This window comes from Hyaena hyaena, unplaced genomic scaffold, assembly GCF_003009895.1.
Source record: "Hyaena hyaena isolate Hyena2069 unplaced genomic scaffold, ASM300989v1 scaffold_237, whole genome shotgun sequence".
Classification (NCBI taxonomy): Eukaryota; Metazoa; Chordata; class Mammalia; order Carnivora; family Hyaenidae; genus Hyaena; species Hyaena hyaena.
The window spans coordinates 158,844-177,082 of record NW_024080874.1 but is presented as its reverse complement, the minus strand read 5'-3'; the positions used below and the strand labels follow the sequence as shown (position 1 = coordinate 177,082).

General features: G+C 42.2%; 1 protein-coding gene across 3 annotated transcripts in view; it reads left to right on the top strand.

The window, feature by feature from the left end:
* The window catches only part of MACF1 (microtubule actin crosslinking factor 1), a 317,520-nt gene that overhangs the window by 144,158 nt on the left and 155,123 nt on the right, over nucleotides 1-18,239 (top strand). For all 3 annotated transcript variants that reach the window (XM_039244487.1, XM_039244489.1, XM_039244488.1), the window contains exons 6-15: nucleotides 11,192-11,358; nucleotides 12,163-12,275; nucleotides 12,377-12,483; nucleotides 12,899-13,018; nucleotides 13,411-13,506; nucleotides 14,553-14,680; nucleotides 14,769-14,862; nucleotides 15,020-15,174; nucleotides 15,977-16,253; nucleotides 17,216-17,344. In XM_039244487.1, coding sequence (XP_039100418.1) covers nucleotides 11,192-11,358; nucleotides 12,163-12,275; nucleotides 12,377-12,483; nucleotides 12,899-13,018; nucleotides 13,411-13,506; nucleotides 14,553-14,680; nucleotides 14,769-14,862; nucleotides 15,020-15,174; nucleotides 15,977-16,253; nucleotides 17,216-17,344 — 1,386 coding nt within the window. The remainder of the gene's footprint in view (nucleotides 1-11,191; nucleotides 11,359-12,162; nucleotides 12,276-12,376; nucleotides 12,484-12,898; nucleotides 13,019-13,410; nucleotides 13,507-14,552; nucleotides 14,681-14,768; nucleotides 14,863-15,019; nucleotides 15,175-15,976; nucleotides 16,254-17,215; nucleotides 17,345-18,239) is intronic.

Genomic DNA, 18,239 nt, shown 5'->3' with positions numbered 1-18,239 from the left:
CCCATCGTGGGGTCTGGAGGAGGTAGGTGGGCTACATTCACATTTGGATTCCTGGCCGTCAAACATATTAGAGTGGAGCGTGCTAAGCAGTGAGGATCTTGGTGCTTCTTCACAAACTTACCCCCGTGTGGTGTACCAAGAGTTAGTGACTGGGTTTGGCAAGTGGAGTCTATTTCAGGTCTGCCCCTTGATGCTTGAAACCAAGTCTCATTGTCTCTGGGGAATCCCTGATTCCAGGTAACTACGCAGCATAATTACTCAAGCTATCTGGCAGGGTTATCTTTCAAAGTGCAGTGCTAGGTAGTATTTAACTTTCTCAGGCAGGTCTGTTTTTGAGCCTCCCTGCTACCAGAAGTTGTAGTGTGGTGGACGAGGGGAGGCCTAGCTGAATCTCTTAAATGAGTTCAGAAGGCACGAGGAATGTGGCAGCGGTCTGGGCCGCGGCACCGATCCCTGATGTGATTGCTCTTCTTCCCTAGAGAGTGATATTCTCACGAGGGCTGATGTAATCTCACTCCTGTGGGGACACTGCTAATGACAACACCCTTTCCGTATTCGTATATGTGGAGAGGGCTGGTCCTCCATGGGTTCCTAATTGCGGCGTTAGAAGAGAGGGGCACAGGATTATCTGGAGCTTAATGCAGACAGGAGAGGTTAGAATAGTTTGAAGGTTCAAGGCTAGAAAAAGTTTGTGTTCTGGTTGGACTTGTTTATGGCTTGAACAAGTTTTTGTTTGTGAGGTATGTATCGAGGCATAGGTGTCCGTGGTGATGGTGGTGGGCACCGTGAATGCTTCTAGGGTCAAGGAGTAAGTAAGAATTCAAGAGATCTGGACACTGAGGGGAAGTGCCACAGCGAGGCAGTGGTTGGCATGGGGTCTGGTATGTAAGTCTGTGATTGTGTAGGTGACTAAAGTTATAATTCACCGGTGACTGAAGAACTTCTGTTGGTATCAGCTTGCTGTGGCAGAAGAAATAAAAACTTTAGGATCCCAGAGCAGCAAAAGGTGGAAGATGAAATAGGGCATTTTCCTTGCCCAGGCTGTGGGCAGCTGTCCTGGTGTCTATAGAGCAGAGATGTGGCCTCCATACGGGTGCCCTGCTTATCAAACCCACCAGCACAAGGCTTAATAGAGACACAATCTCTTGTGCTTGATCTGTGCTTAAAATGTCCTCTTTGGGGGATGAATTTGCTCCATGGCTAGGCTCATATCAGTGCCCTTTGTTATTATAGAGTTTGGGGACTCCCAGCAGCTGGAGGGAAATGTGGCCATTGAAAATACTTTTTATGGGGCACCTAGGTGGCTCAGTCAGTTAAGTCTCCAATTTTAGCTCAGGTCATGATCTTGTGGTTCGTGAGTTCAAGCCCTGTGTCAGGCTCTGCTGACAGCTCTGGTTCTATGTCTCCCTCTCTCTCTCTAGCCCTCCCCTACTTGCGCTCTCTCCCTTTCCTTCTCTCTCTCTCCCTCTCCCTCCCTCTCCCTCTGTCAAAAGTATAAAACACTTAAAAAAGATATTTATTATATAGTTGGGCAAGAGGTCTCCTTAGGGCTTTCTGTATAAAAGTGTGTGTGTGTGTGTGTGTGTGTGAGAGAGAGAGAGAGAGAGAGAGAGAGAGAGAGAGAGAGAGAAGGTGGGAAGGAAAGCAGTAGAGGCTGCTGGGGTGGAGTATATGAGTATTTGAGCTCTTACCTTTGTATGGAGTGGATGTAGAGCAGTTTTGTTAAACTGATTGCTCTTTTGATACCATTAGCATTAGAGTTGAAGTTTGGAGGCATCATAATGTTTTAAGAAACATGCTTATAATTGAGTGAGATTTTGAAAAAGTTTGGAGTGTAAAATTTTTTTTATTTTTTTTTTAAATGTTTTTTATTTATTTCTAGGAGAGAGAGAGACAGCGTGAGCAGGGGAGGGTCAGAGAGAGGGAGTCACAGACCGAAACAGGCTCTAGGCTCTGAGCTGGCAGTCAGCACAGAACCCGACGCGGGGCTCAAACCCACGAACTGCGAGATCATGACCTAAGCGAAAGTCGGACGCTTAACCGACTAAGCCACCTGGGTGCCCCGGAGTGTAAAATGTTAAAGAACTCCTAATGGAAATCAATTCTAGATAATGTACCATAGGCGACCATGGCACTTCTAGTATGGGATCTCCATGCTGAGAAGGAAAGGTTCTGAACAGCTCTGTGCAGAGTCTTATGGAAAAGATTGGCGGGAGAAACCTTTTCTGTAGTTCACCAGGATTGACAGCAGTGTGATTCTTTTGCTGTTCAGTATGTGAATCACATTGGTATGTCGTATTTTCTGGGCATCCCTCCCTTCAACCCTTCCAAAGCAGACACACCCAGACCACAGCCTAGGCTGAAAAGCTTAGTGACGGAGCATCAGCTCAGGTGACTGATACATTTCTAAGGCTCCTTGTCCACCGTGTGAAGCAAGGACCACGGACTGGCCACCCTGTATCACAGATAAGAAGTACCGTCCCAAGAGAAGTGTGAAATCCCCTCAGAATGAAAGTCTTTTAGGCTAGGGGGCCTGAAACCCTCACTGATTTCTATAGGAACTTCTTCAGGGAGCTGCTCCCTTATCAGCGGGCTCTTCACAGGCCTCAAGGACAGCAGCCACCAGGGAGACAGAAGTGGTGTGTTCTGACCCTACGGGCTTCCTGTAAAATGTGGGTTGAGACCCCAAGCAAGAGCATCTGATGGGGGCTTGCATTCCCTACATTGAGGGTGACTGTCCTGGGAGGACACAGGGGTCAGAGGAGCAGCTGCTGCTGGTCACACTCCAGCTCCTTCCTAAAGAGGAGACAGCTGGTAGTTCCACAGGCTTGATTTTTTTGTCTGCTTTTTTGGTGCTTGTTTTGTTTTTAATATGTCAGAGTAGTAACCCTCCTCAGGAAACAGTTCAAGTTCTGGAGTGCGGCCTGTCCTTGGCATAACCCAGGCTGTATTGTCTCTCCTGCTGATCTACCCGGGGTGTATTGATGGACACAGGACCCCGCTGTGGGTGAACATAAACTTTGCAGTGGGGTTTGTTTCTTTTAGGGATAGAGAGAAATGGGAACTGATTCTGATTCTTGCCGAGTGTGGGGTTTATTATTTTTTTTAATTTTATTATTTATTTATTCATTTATGAGAGAGAAGGGGAGAGAGAGAATCCCATGAGGTGCACAGAGAGAGAGGAAGAGAGGAAGGAAGAGAGAATGTGGAGCTTGAACTCACGAACCATGAGATCATGACCTGAGCTGAAGTTGGACGCCTAACCTACTAAGCCACTCGGGTGCCCTGAGTGTGGGGTTTAGATAATAGAAAACAAATGGTCTACTTTCCTGCTCACCTGTTATAGTTGATACTTCCTTTGTCAGGAAATAGTTAACACAGAAATGGGATGATAGGGACCAGCTAACAAAAATGGTTTTCAGAATGATAAGTGGACTGGGATTTGGAGCTGGGTCGGAGTGTCAGGCACAAGCCTTCTCTCAGGAGGACTCCCTACTGCCAGCTGCCATCAATATCCAGGATACCTGGCTTACTGGAACAAGGAAAATTACTGACAGTCCCTTCCTCCTCCCTGTCTTGGCTCCCCTGCCAGTCTCCTGTCCACACAGTTAGTGGGTTCTGTTGAATGAAGAACATGTCTGTATACCAGCATCCTTGCCATGAAACCTTAGAGTCCATACAATTTGAGTATTATTAAGATAACATTGTGTATTTATGGAAGAAATTCCACGTGTGTGGGTCTGCTTCATAATATCAGGGAGGATGAAGTGGGTTGAGTGTAGATGAAATAAGAATAACTGTGAGTTGAAATGTTGGAAAGTGGGTGATGGGTACATAGGAATTCATTAAACTGTTCAGTTTCTTTGAGCACATATTTGAAATTTTCCATTTCAAATGGTAAGTTAAGAAAATAACGGTAATGATTGTATAATGCATATTCTGAAAAAGCATTAATATTCAGAATCTGTGAAATGCATTATAAGTAAGGTGGTTAAGGATGTTGAGCCAGATCGTCTGAATTTGAATTCCAGCTCTACTACTTACTAGCAGTGGACCATGGGGCAAGTTACTTACCTTCTCTGTGATATACTTTCCTTATTTGTAAATTGAGGACAAGAGTAGCATATACTTTGTAGAGTTGTGAGAATTTTATGAGTTAATACAAGTAAAGCACAATACATGGTAGTTATTAGTAATAGTATTTAAAGAATCCCTACAAATAAAGGAAAAAAAGGCACCCTAACAGAAAAATAGGGGAAAACCCAGGAATAAGCAATTTACAAAAAAGGAGACCCAGATGCCTCATACACATGTCTTTGTCACTAGTAATCAATGATATAAATGTCAGAGCAAGATAGCATTTTATACACATCAGAAAATAAAAAGTCTGAAAATACCAAGTGCAGATGACGATGTAGAGTGACGGAAAAATCTCTTCATACCCTGTGTGTGGAAGTATAAAGTGGAACTATTATTTGGAGAGGAGTTTACTAATATTTAGTAGAATTGAAGGATGCTTATATTTTATGACCTAGGATTTCTAGTCTAGTCGTATTCACTAGAGAGCCCTCCAAGACTCTGAATTTGAATGCTGGAATGTGCACCCCATGACTGTTACCTAACTCAGATGTTGTTAATAAACACAGCTGCAGCTAGATCCCTCTAACCAGCCAGGCATCTGTAATGAACAACTGCACCATGCCCTCTCCTGCTTCTTGGATGGAAGTTTTCAGTCTGATGCCATCTCTGTAGTGGAATGAGATCAGCTAGGAACTTCTGGACATGAGAATTAAGTATCTATTTGCTCACCACATCTAGTCCTGTTCTCTGAGACTTATATAGACTTACAAAGTCCAAACTCCTCACCCTGGTATTCTAGCCCTCCATAATCTATCTGACCTTCTCTCCTGTGTGTCAATTTTCCATTTGAACCTACCTATCTTTTTTTTTTTTTTAAGTTTATTTATTTATTTATTTATTTATTTTGAGAGAAAGAGAGAGCATACATGTGAGAGCATATGATTAGAGGAGAACCATCAAGAGAGAGAAAGAGAGAATCCCAAGCAGGCTCCACACTGTCAACACAGTGCCAGACATGGGGCTTGAACCCACGAACCATGAAATCATGACCTGAGCTGAAACCAAGAGTCAGACACAATCAACTGAGCCACCCAGGTGCCTCAGATCTACCTATCTTAACATAACAGGTCAACCCTTTAACCATCTTTTCCAGTTTCAGCTATTTTAACTTCCAGTCTTTGTTGGCATCCACCTCTATCTAGAATTTGTTTCTTCTGTCTTTCCGATAACATCCTTCAAGGATGAGTTTAAATCACATTTCTTTAAGTATGATTTTTAATCCCTCTAACCTGAAAGAATTTTCATTCTGCTGAGACCCTGTACTGGATATTACTGTTTACTATATTATAGTTGCTTCTTTGGGGCCTTCATCATAATTCTTTCATGTGACCCCTCCGCCTCCCACATATGGCTACATAGAAGGTAAGATTTCTTCCCCCTCTGGAAACTAGCCTTCAGAAAAGAGGGATTCTCTTTATATTTGACTTCTTATCAAATTTTTCTTGTTGTTGGGTCCCCAGTGAAAATGCAATTCATGAAATAGGATAAATGAATTTGTGTTACCATTTGCTAGTTTAATCGATATCAACTTTTATAGGGATCAACTGACATAGTTGGTTAAACAAAAGAGACCAAAAACTTAAGAAAGCTTTTGTTATACTATTTTACAGACTATAAACCTCCTAATTGAAGTGTTGGATGTAATTGTATATAAGTCTTAATCACATTAAAAACCTAAAAAATCACATTACTTATAATAAACACAGCAAGTGTTCACATTATGGAAACCATAAATGAATACCAGTAGAATAAATGAATGAAAAAAAAAACTAATCTATTGTTATGCAACTGAATTCTTGTGGCTGGGGATAGAATTTCCAGTGACAACATGGATTCAGAAAAGTACTGTTGTGTCTCAGAGATCTTAAGAATCGTAGGTGATGTTTTCTAGAATATTCACTCAAAAAGTAGCTTTAGTTGTTTTTTTTTATTTGTTAAAGTAGCTGTGTTGATGAAAAAGACATTGATGTTAACAATGCATGTGATGAGTTTCAATAACAGGGTTTTATGAAATGTAAAAGTAGAAAAAGCATTAATTCTATTTTTTTTTAAACTTAATTTAAATTACAGTTAGTGAACATACAGTGTAGTACTAGTTTCAGGTGCACAACGTAGTGATTCAGTACTTCTATACAGTTCCCCGGTGCTCATCACAGCAAGTGACATTAATTAAATTAATGCATTAGATCTATTACTTAAATATGTGTATATATGTAAAAAAAAATCCAAAAGTTTATATATGCAAGAGGATCTCAAAGCTTCTCTTTTCTCCATTCCTCTCTCCCAATCCATCTGTTGTCATTTGGAAAAATTGGGGAGTGCCTTATATGGGGTAGCCTTATTTTAGCCAGATAGGGTGTCTGCCACCTGAATTCTTTCAAGGCAAGCATGTCTGTTTTTCTCTTTCCCTCTTTTCAACTGGCTAACTTCTACTTCTATCTTGAAACTCAGCATAAATGTCATCTCAGAGAGGTTCCTCGGTAGTGCTCCTTTGGGTTAGTTGCTTATTACAGCACTGATCTGTGTGGCATATTGTCTCCCCTGCTAAACTGCTTGGGCTTGAGGCCCAAGATTGTGCTTTTGTCTGAGATACCAAAAACTTCAACACAGCTCCTAGAACATAGTGGTTGTCAAGAAAAACAGAATGAACAATTGGTGTTTGACTTTTTTCTTTAAGTTAAAGTAATCTCTACCCCTAATGTGGGGCTTGAACTCACAACCCCTAGATCAAGAGTCCCATGCTTTACCAACTGAGCCAGCCACGTACCTGTTTGGCTTTTTTATCTTGAGATACCAAGAATTTAAATACAGCTCCTAGTATATAGTGGTTGTCAAGAAATAACAGAATGAATAAATTGTGTTTGACTTTTTTTCTTCATCTCCATGATGCCTGGAATAATGTTAAACACAGTGAGAAGTTGTTTAATAAATATTGAATTATTAGGAACACCTTAAGTTTCTAGACACACTTCAGAGAAGGAATTAATTGAGCCTTGGAAAGTATGCATTGAAAGAGACTTCAGGTAGACACACAAAGTCTCTGGGATGGTGTCGAGGCTGTCCTCTCTCTCCACATGGCTCGTTTTTATTTATTTAAAAAAATTTTTTTAATGTTTTTATTTATTTCTGAGAGAGAGAGAGACGCAGCGTGAGCAAGGGAGGGTCAGAGAGAGAGGGAGACACAGAACCTGAAGGAGGCTCTAGGCTCTGAGCTAACCGCCAGCACAGAGCCTGATGCGAGGCTCGAACCCACGAATCGTAGATCATGACCTGAGCCAAAGTCAGATACTTAACCAACTGAGCACCCAGGCACCCCCACATGGCTCATTTTTAAAAACCCAGATGAGGGAGAGAGCGCTCTGACACTGAAGCCGGGTTTCTGCATTTGGAAGATTAAGGTAGAAGCTTCTACATAGCCCCAAGGACAGCACTGTGCACATCACATGCGAACATTACATGAAGAGATGGACAGAAGCCCAATTTAATTACTGAAATGGTTGTGATGATAAATCCCATTTTTCTCATCCAGCTCACATTCTAGGAAGGGCCCTAGTCCAAACAGGGTATTTTTCCTTTCCCTGAGGAATCCAGACATTTCCCTGTCTCATTATAGCTGTGTGGAAAATCTGAAGTAAAGCTTTTCATTGAACTATTTTCTGTGCAATATACAAAGATATTGTGATTGACAGATAGGCTGCCACCAGCGAGATCCACTGATTGTACTGGACATACAATACCCATTACTTAACTGGAATTAAAAAAAAAAAATAGCCAAACACTCAGATTTCATCTTGTTTATTCAAATTCTATCCCTTTTCACTTCCACATATCCTGTTACCGGCAGTATTTTGCCTTACTGTGTATGTGAAGCGGCTGCAGTGAAAGTGCTGGGATCTGTCAAGTGGTGGGTGGTGTCTAGCCACTGAGATAAGCACGTCCAAGTGGTAGTAAGGAAGACCGGAATAGATTTGGTATTAGGGAGGGCTATTTTCAGTGCAGTCACAGGATGATGGCTTAGGTACCATGATCCATTGTTGGGTCCTCAGCTTTGCAACTCTACATTTTTTTTATCGATACACTCGGAGTTGACTGAGTTTTAGGGGACTGATTCACAGTGATCATACTGGCTAGAGACTAACTGATGTGAATTAATTACATTATGAATTATAACTGCTAAGTGGTACAGTATTTGAATTGACCACTCATTGCATTTTGTTGCTTTAGGATGTCTGTATCGTGACCAAATAATCAGAAGGTTGTCAGGTGAACATGGAGTCAGAGCAAAGAGGCAGTGGGTAGAGAGGATAGATTTGCAGGCTGATCTTACTCGCTGGCATCATCAAAGTTTGGCAGCCTGATTTCTCCTGTAGAAATACACTTGTCAACGGGACAAGAATCCTGGATCTACTGGTTAGGCCACCATTTCACCATCACTGTCTTGGAGGCAGCACTTATGGCTTTGCCTTTTCTAGATTCCATGAAGGCCACCCATGCTCTTTTGTTCCCACAGCCTTTCTTCAGACATTGTAGTAATATTTAGTAGTCTTCAGCTTTCTTGTATACTTAATAAAGTATTTAAGTTCTTGGCCCTGTTTTTTTTTTCTTCTGAATTTTAGAGTATCTTCACCTGCTATTTAATCTTATCTGCTATGAGTTGAGTTTGTAAATTTAGTATTCAGAGATTTGAAAGTGAAACAATAATCAAATTATTGTTGATTGTTCCCATGTACTGATGACCAGGGAGGCTATACCGTTCACAGTGCTGCACCTGATGGAGACAGCTGAGAGATGGGTGTTCTGTTGATATGCCTGTGCCTTCCCTGCCCAAAGCACCTGGCCCCCAAATCGTTCTGGGCATGCTGTGTTATTATGATGGGAAGGAAATGCACATTCTCTAGGCATATTATCTACACCACTTTATTTACTCCTTATAATGACCCTATGAGAAAGTTATTCTTCTATCTTAAATATAGGTAAGATGGGGTTCAAGAAGCTTTGGTCGTTTATTTGCATGAAGTCACATTCCTGGTAAATACCTCCTTTCCATGCTTGTCTCTGACTCAAAGGCTTATTCTTTGTCTTATTGATAAAAGTTCCTTTGTAGCTTTTATTATAAATGTAAAGTATGTTCAGTTTTTAAAGTGTGAATAAAAGAAAAGTAAAAAGAGAATAAAATCATCCATAGTCTCACTCCACGAGAGACAACCATTGTTGATATGAGCTCAAACTTGGTTGATTATACTACAGACTGTTTGGAATTTGCTAATGAGTAAGTTTGCTGTCAAAAAAGTAACCTGTCTCAGGATTCTACATGGACCTTACCCTAAAATACATTTGTTTATTTTTATTATTTTTTTAAACTAAATAATCAGTAATTAAACATATTAAGTGTCTAGCATATGACTAGCGCAACACTAGGTACAGTGTGTGATCTACAGAAGCACCGTGATCGCTGAGTCTCAGAGCTGGAAGTTTTTCTTCCACAGCATCCCCACTTCTGCTTGAACATGTGCCGTGTCAAGGAGCTCTCTCTCATAGGGTCTGCTCTTGAATTTTAGATAGTTCTGATTGTTAAGATGTGGTACTCAGGAAACTTGTATAGTCTTGGGGAGATAAGGTCAACTGTATGAAATAATAGCCAGTGATTCAAGATGGCATTTAACTTTATATGGGAGTAAGAATTAGAGGAAGACCATCATCCATACGAGGAAGAGCCAGTGGAACTTTGCTGAGCACAGCCCTATGTCTGGGCTGGGTGCTGTGGGATATAATTACCTGAGGAAAGGTAATAGGTATTATTCCCACTTTACAGATCTTATGACTGAGGTCCAGCTTACAGTTTTTGAAGTTGAGGTTCAAACTCAGGTCTGCATGAAACCAAAGGCATGCACATTCTTCTCTCCCACACTGTCCTCTCTCTAAAGTAGTTCCTGTGCTAGATTTGGGGAGTTTTGTAAACTAACTTTTTTTCTTATTATAAAAATGTATATCATGTAGAGAATTTGGGAAAGAGAAGTATCACCTGTAACACTACCGCTTAGAGATTCCTGTGATGACTAGTTTGGTATCTTTCTCTCCTGTATTTACCCTTATTTACCCTCATGTACATTATGCAATTATCACATAACTTGTGTGCATGTATATGTGTGTATATATGTACACATGACTGTATACTTAGATGTTCTGTATATGGTTTTTTTTTTCTAATTTTTTTTAATGTTTTATTTATTTCTAGGAGAGAGAGAGAGACAGTATGAGCAAGGGAGGGTCAGAGAGAGATGGAGTCACAGACTGAAACAGGCTCCAGGCTCTGAGCTGGCAGTCAGCACAGGGCCCGACGCGGGGCTCGAACCCCTGAACCGCGAGATCATGACCTAAGCGAAAGTCGGACGCTTAACCGACTAAGCCACCCAGGCGCCCCTGTTCTGTATATGTTTTAACAAAACCACTGTTAATATTGTTTTGTTTGCATTCTTTTTCTTTTCATAACATATGGTGATCATTTTCCTTTGTCATTTGTCAAAGCATACCTTTCTAAGGGCTATAAAAAATTCTACCCTGTGTATGTGCTATTAATTTGTAACCAATCAATCCCTTATTAGAGTTTAAGCTCTATAGCTTTTTGCTGAAATGTTTACCATATGTTGATAAGAATTCTTGTATAAATTTTTTGGTATGTTTATTTCTGATGGTTTCCTACAAGTATATATGTATTTTAAGACTTTTGATTTCAAAACTACCATCTGGAGGAGTTACAGCATATGTATTCTCACCTGTGCGGTATGTGAGAATGTCCAGTGGTATGTATTCTCTCCAGTACTAACTAGTATCATTACAAAAAACTTTCCCTATTTGATAAGTGAAAAATGACCTCTCGTGGTTTTAATTTGTATCTCTGACTACCATACAGAGTGAATATCTGTTAGAATTGTCATCTGAAGTTCTGCCAGCCTTTGATCTCCCTCTTCTTCTAAGAGCCATATGCATGGAGAAGAGAACGCTAAAAGGCTTCTTATTTATACTAAAGTACTCGTGCCACATCTTTTGGCAGATCTCTGACATCTACATTAGTGGAGAATCAGGAGACATGTCAGCCAAGGAGAAGCTTCTCCTATGGACCCAGAAGGTGACAGCTGGTTATACAGGGATCAAATGTACCAACTTTTCCTCCTGCTGGAGTGATGGGAAGATGTTCAATGCACTTATTCACCGATACAGGTAAATGCAGTGGGATTTCACTCTGGCTGGAGGAGCTTCTTCTCATCTTGCTTGTGAAAAGTTATAATGCCACTTTTTCCCTGAGCCAGGGATCAACACTGATTCATTTTCTTATTTCAAAAAGGAATGTGAATGTGCATTGAACTCCTGCTCTTCTAGGCATTGGGTACAAACACCAGTGAACAGAACCACAACAGCTCTTGCTTTCATGGAATTTATTTATTAGTCAGTGAACAAAGAAATGCATTCTGTTATATGGTGGTAAGCACAGTGGAGGGGTAGAGAGTGATGGGGTTTGTTGTACTTTGGATGGGGCAGCTGGAGATGGCCTCTCTGATTAGGGTGCTGGAGCAGAGCTGTAAAGGAGTGAGCCGCAGGCCTCCTAGGGTCAGAGGGCTTCACTTGGAGGAAGCAGCAAGTGCAGAGGGCCAGAAGTGCGGGCTTACTTGGAGTGGAAAAGGAATAGCCCCTGTCTGGAGTGAGATGAGTGAGGAAGATTGGAATGTTGACGACAAAAATTAAAATTATTGCACTCTTAATGGTCATAAAACATATCCCAACTTTCACTCTATACTAGTTTACGATACCTTTCCCATAAAATCCAACCATCCTGCTGTTATGGGTTTAGGATGAGGGAGCATTGGGCTCCTGGCATGTAATTAAAAATGGAATTTAGTACCTTTCTAAATGTCTTGCTTTCTCTCTGATGTAATCAGTGTGTTCCAGCTCTGGAACAGCTACTTCTACGAGGTTTGCTTTGTGTGAATGTGTAGGCCTTTCACGTGCCTTGGTGGACTTTTACAGACCCGATCTGGTAGATATGGAAAGGGTACAAATCCAAAGTAACCGGGAGAATTTGGAGCAGGCTTTCGAAGTAGCAGAAAGACTGGGGGTCACCCGCTTACTGGATGCAGAAGGTGAGAGCTGACCAGAGCTAAGTTTGTTTGGCTTAAATTCATTGTTCTTTTTCCTGGCAGCTTCCTCTGTTCTAAGAAATTTCTTCCCCTTTCTGTCTCAGATGTGGATGTGCCATCTCCAGATGAAAAGTCTGTGATCACTTACGTGTCTTCAATTTATGATGCCTTCCCTAAAGTCCCTGAGGGCGGAGAAGGAATCAGTGCTACGGTAAAAGAAAACTTTTCCTAAAATATCTTCTGACTTCGATATGTTTGGGCAGAATGTATTGATTAGACCTTATTTGTCAAGCGCTCACTATACATGGAACACTTTTATCCAGAGCAGACTGAATCCACGTTATCTTTATACATGGTCATTGTCTTTGGGCCCTGGGAACAAGTCCAGATATTGCTAATTCTGTAGCATCCAGCATAGACTATTCTAGTGTCAGGAAATTGAATCCCATCATGAGAGCCCTTAAGGAGCCCTGAAACTGGGACTCCACACATTAGGCTGAGCAGCTATGTAGGCAGTGAGAGTAAAGGGATTTTATGTGGTTTGGGGTGGCCTGAGCTACTGTCTCCTGTGCTTGTCTTGTGTACCGCTAATTAGAAGGTGTGTGATGTCTACCTTTTGGCAATAGGAAGTAGACTCCAGGTGGCAAGAATACCAAAGCCGAGTGGACTCCCTCATTCCCTGGATCAAACAGCATACAATACTGATGTCAGATAAATCCTTTCCCCAGAACCCTGTTGAACTAAAGGTAAAGTCACAGACCTAAGTTGTCTTTTATAAATTCAGTGCTGGGGTGGGGCGCCTGGGTGGCTTAGTCGGTTGAGCATCTGACTTTCGCTTAGGTCATGATCTCGCAGTTGTGGGTTTGAGCCCCACGTCGGGCTCTGTGCTGACTGCCAGTTCAGAGCCTGGAGCCTGTTTCAGATTCTGTGACTCCATCTCTGACCCTCCCCTGCTCACGCTGTCTCTCTCTCTCTCTCCTAGAAATAAATAAAATATTTTAAAAAATAAAATAAAAAATAAATTCAGTGCTGGGGTTAAGTCTCAGAACTCACTGCTGCTGGCTCCTGGGTGAGGTGGTATACAGTGGGTCAGGTTGCTTGCATGCATCCATTCATTTACCAAATATTAATTTTGCAGGCACTTTATAACCAATATATACACTTCAAAGAAACAGAAATTCTGGCCAAGGAGAGAGAAAAAGGGAGAATTGAGGAATTATATAAATTATTAGAGGTAAGGAAACTTATGCTTTGCTGATTCTTGGGGTTTGCTGGTTTGCCTGATTGTTATTTCTTTGTTAGACTGCTGGCACCTTCTTCCCAACCTGCATTAATAGCAATATTCTCAGGGTGACAAATCCAACATTGCTTTTAGGCTGGTGTTGAAAATTTGTGGTAAAAGGGCAGTATCAACCATCTGTATTTTTGAAAGAAGATGTGGTTTATCTATACAATGGAATACTAAATGGCAATGAGAAAGAATGAAATGTGGCCATTTGTAGCAACATAGATGGAACTAGAGGGTGTTATGCTGAGCGAAATAAGTCTGGCAGAGAAGGACAGATACCATATGTTTTCACGTATAGGTAGATTAGGAGGAGGTTAATGGAGGACGAAGCAGGAGAAGATGGGGAAAAATAGTTGGGGAGAGGGAGGGAAGCAAACCATGAGAGATTCTTGAATGCTGAGAACAAACTGAGGGCTGATGGGGGTGGAGGAGAGGGGAAGGGAGGTGATGGGTGTAGAGGAGGGCACTTGTTGGGATGAGCACTGGGTGTTACATGTAAACTAACTTGACAATAAACAAACAAAAAAAAGAGACTTTTGAAAAATGACAAACATTTTTCAGAAATACTGAGTTTTATGAATGAGTTTTCCTGTTTTTCAGAGGGAAGCTAATCCTTTCCCAAAGATGGAAAGGAGAGAGACTTCCACACATATTTTGATTCCTAGAGAATTTGAAAGTGTAGATTTGGACGTTTGGCCTTTCCAGAATGGGGGTTATTAAGAGGACAGGTGGATTTATGGAAAACATAGAAGGAATGGAAAGATTAGAACAGGTTAGAGTTAGTAGTCCCTGTGTTTTGGAGACGGTTTCTTTGCTCTTACCTCAAGGTGAGGTACTGCTAAGTACTCAGTTCTTTTCTCTTATTAGATGACAGGAGAAACTGCTGATGGCTGGGTAAATACGCAAGAAGCAATGTGTCTAGAACACGTAAAACCGGGCCTGAGGGCATGGCTGTGTCTTTGGACTAAAACAGTGTCTCTGGGATTTTTCAGGTGTGGATTGAGTTTGGCCGGATTAAACTGCCTCAAGGTTACCACCCAAATGACGTGGAGGAAGAGTGGGGAAAGCTCATCATCGAGATGCTGGAGCGAGAGAAGTCGCTTCGCCCAGCTGTGGAGAGGTGGGCACAGGGCCTGCCGGTGACCTGATGTTACCCACCCAGGCTGCTTCGAGCCCGGCACATGACTACGGTTTTCATCTTATTATAGGCTGGAACTGCTGCTACAGATTGCAAACAAAATCCAGAATGGTGCTTTGAACTGTGAAGAGAAGCTGACACTAGCTAAGAATACACTGCAGGCTGTGAGTGTCTGTGTTGTCTCTCCCCTTCTCACCCTGTGCGCTAATGATCCAGAGTCACGAAATCCAGCTGCGTCACTTCCTCACGCTTGGCTCCCTCGGTCCTCCTGGGTGGGGGCACTGGCCTTCTCCCACTCCCATTACTCCCTTTCTGTCTTAGGACGCTGCTCACCTGGAATCGGGACAGCCAGTGCAGTGCGAGTCAGATGTCATCATATACATTCAGGAATGTGAGGGTCTCATCAGGCAGCTGCAGGTGGACCTCCAGATCCTACGGGATGAGAATTACTACCAGCTGGAAGAGCTGGCTTTTAGGTGAGGAGCACAGGGCTCAGGCAGAGGGCGTGCTTATCGCTGAGGCTCACAGATCAAGAGTCTGGTGCTGAATCTTGTAACCTGGCTCTTGGAGGTCAGTATCTCAGGGGGGGATACTACAGGGTAGTATGTGGGGCAGGAAAATTATCATGGTGGAGGACAGTTTCCCCTTATTGCAGACCCTGCCCGCTGAGTACCTGTAGGATTCCCTAATCACTGTGGCCTCTTATAACACCCACACATATTTCAGGGTGACCTGCTGGGACGCAGTACCACATCTGGGTTAGAACTGCTGGTGATCGAATGCATCATTTTATAGAGAAAACTAAGACCCATAGAGGGGATGGGCATCATCTAGGTCACACAGTTTGTACATAACCAAGACTAAGACTCATGTTTTTTGACCCCCTAATCCATTATTCATTCTGTTGTACCATCCAGGAGTTATATAAACAGACACTGGTTTGCCTCCCTCCAATTAACACTGTAATTTGGCATTTGCCTCAACAACTCTGAACGATGAAGATGTTAAAACCACCTTGTGTTCATATAACACTTCTTTTTCAAAACTGTTTTCTTGATATGATCTCATTTTTATTTTTGCCTCATCCTTGTCAAATGGATAGGGGATATTTTATCTTAAAAAAATGCATTACAGGGGCGCCTGGCTAGCTCAGTCAGTAGAGCATGCAACTCTTGATCTCAGAGTTTGAGTTCAAGCCCCACTTTGGGTGTGGAGCCTACTTTAAAAATGCGTATTGTAGATTTAAGTGTCTTCCTTTTTTCTCTTCCTCCATTTCAGGGTTATGCGTCTGCAAGACGAGCTGGTCACCTTGCGTCTAGAGTGCACAAACTTGTATAGGAAGGGCCACTTCACTTCACTTGAATTGGCTCCACCCTCTACTTTAACCACTACTCATCTGAAGGCAGAACCCTTGACCAAGGGAACCCATTCTTCCTCTACCTCCTGGTTCCGAAAACCCATGACTCGGGCTGAACTTGTGTCTATCTCCTCCTCTGAGGATGAAGGCAATCTTCGATTTGTGTATGAACTACTGTCTTGGGTAGAAGAAATGCAGGTGGGTGTATGCTCCAAATGCTTATGCAGTGCATTAAGGTTTTCTGTACCCCACAGCCTGTCTAGGAGGGCCAAGATGCTCTATGCTTGGGTAAACTTTAAATTATTAATGCTGCCCGGAACCCAAATCCCCTTCTCAAGTATTAAATGGATAGCATCAGCTCAAATCCTCAAAAGTCCCACACCGAATAGCATAGGCTTTTCTGATTGGAAACCCTTTGGGAATCCATTCCCTTCAGTTAACTGTGCTCTAAGTGGAGCTCATGGGAGAAATTATAGCCTATAAATCTCAGTTACCTTTTCTGAAACTCCCTCATTGGCAGAGGAGCTTGTTCCTCACTCTTTGTTGTTGGTCTTCCCTCTGGAGTTTAAGCCATTAAATTGTGCTTCACAATTTCAAGGGGCACTGTGTACATGTGTTCCGGAACAGTGGTTCAAGTTCGAGCTTGTCCTTTTTAGCCTTCTAATCCTTGTGTTTTCTATGCAATTCTTCCCACGCCCTCATGGTGGATTCCTCATGTAGCAATAAATAAAAACATCCAAAGACAAGCTATTTAAAAATTTCCTGCCACTGGCCAATAGTTGATGCCGTGAATGAAGTTTAATATTTTCAGATATTTCTTTCTTATATCCACTCTGTTTGTGAAATGAAGAGCTCCATAAAGGAAAATGCCTAAACTATAAAGTTAACCTTCAGCCTGTGGAAAGACCTTTCTAGTTGGTAAATTCAGGAATGTATCCCATAAGCAACAACAAAGGGCTGCCCCTACTGCAGGAGTTGGTGGGGTTTGGTCTCCAGCTCCCTGAGAGTGGCATGTTTTCCTATAAGAGGCCATGATGGAGATGGCTTAGGTGTCCTCTTCCCACTCTCCTGCCCTCAGCCCCCTTGCCCAAGCATCAGTTCTGAAAAATTTCTGTTTTTGCTAATTCAACCAAATTAAATACATATCTTTTCTTTTCCAGATGAAACTGGAGCGAGCAGAGTGGGGCAATGACCTGCCTAGTGTGGAGTTGCAGCTGGAGACACAGCAGCACATCCACGCCAGTGTGGAAGAACTGGGCTCAAGTGTCAAAGAGGCCAGGTTATATGAGGTGCGTGCATTCAGAATCATCATGGAGGGGATATTGGGGTTGGGGGGTAACCGGGTAGCATGCTGTGCAGCTGTCTCTAAGGAGAAGGAGGCTCTGGAAAAGAATGAGAACCACGAGTAGCACTTTACACCAAATTCCCTTTCTACATCAAGTGTCTCTTTTGTTCTTTGAAATACCCTTACAAGCAAGGTTTCTTTTCTTTGTTTGTTTTTTATTTTTGTTTTTTTTTTACTAAACCCCTTTTTACTAAAAAGAATAGCAATACTAAAAGCTAAAGTCAGAATCGGTATGTCGTGGATGCAGTTTCCAAACACAGTTCCTCTGCTCCAAAACCTCATCTTGTTTCCACTTCACCTCCTGCCTGCAGGGCAAGCTGGAACAGAGAAATTACTCACTCAGTCTCCCCCTGCCCCCATTTGTAATTTCAAATTTCCCCTTCGAAAAAGCAGTCGAGTACTTTGGGAATCATCAGGCATAGATTTTCCTAAAAACCACCCAGAGCTACTGGAAGCGTGAGGTCTCTCAGCTGTGTTCACCCCACCTCACCTCACCTCACTCATTGCTGCCCCAGGCTTTATTTTTTAAGTTTTTACTTAAAAATTTTAAAAATGTCTTATTTATTTCTGAGAGAGAGACAGCATGAGAGGGGAGGGTCAGAGAGAGAGGGAGATACAGAATCTGAAACAGGCTCCAGGCTCTGAGCTAGCTGTCAGCTCAGAGCTCGGCACAGGGCTTGAACCCATGAACCGTGAGATCATGACCTGAGCCGAAGTCGGACGCTTAACCGACTAAGCCACCCAGGTGCCCCTTAAGTTTTTATTTAAATTCCAGTTAGTTAACATATAGAGTAATTAATATTAGTTTCAAGTGTACAGTACAGTGATTCAACACTGCT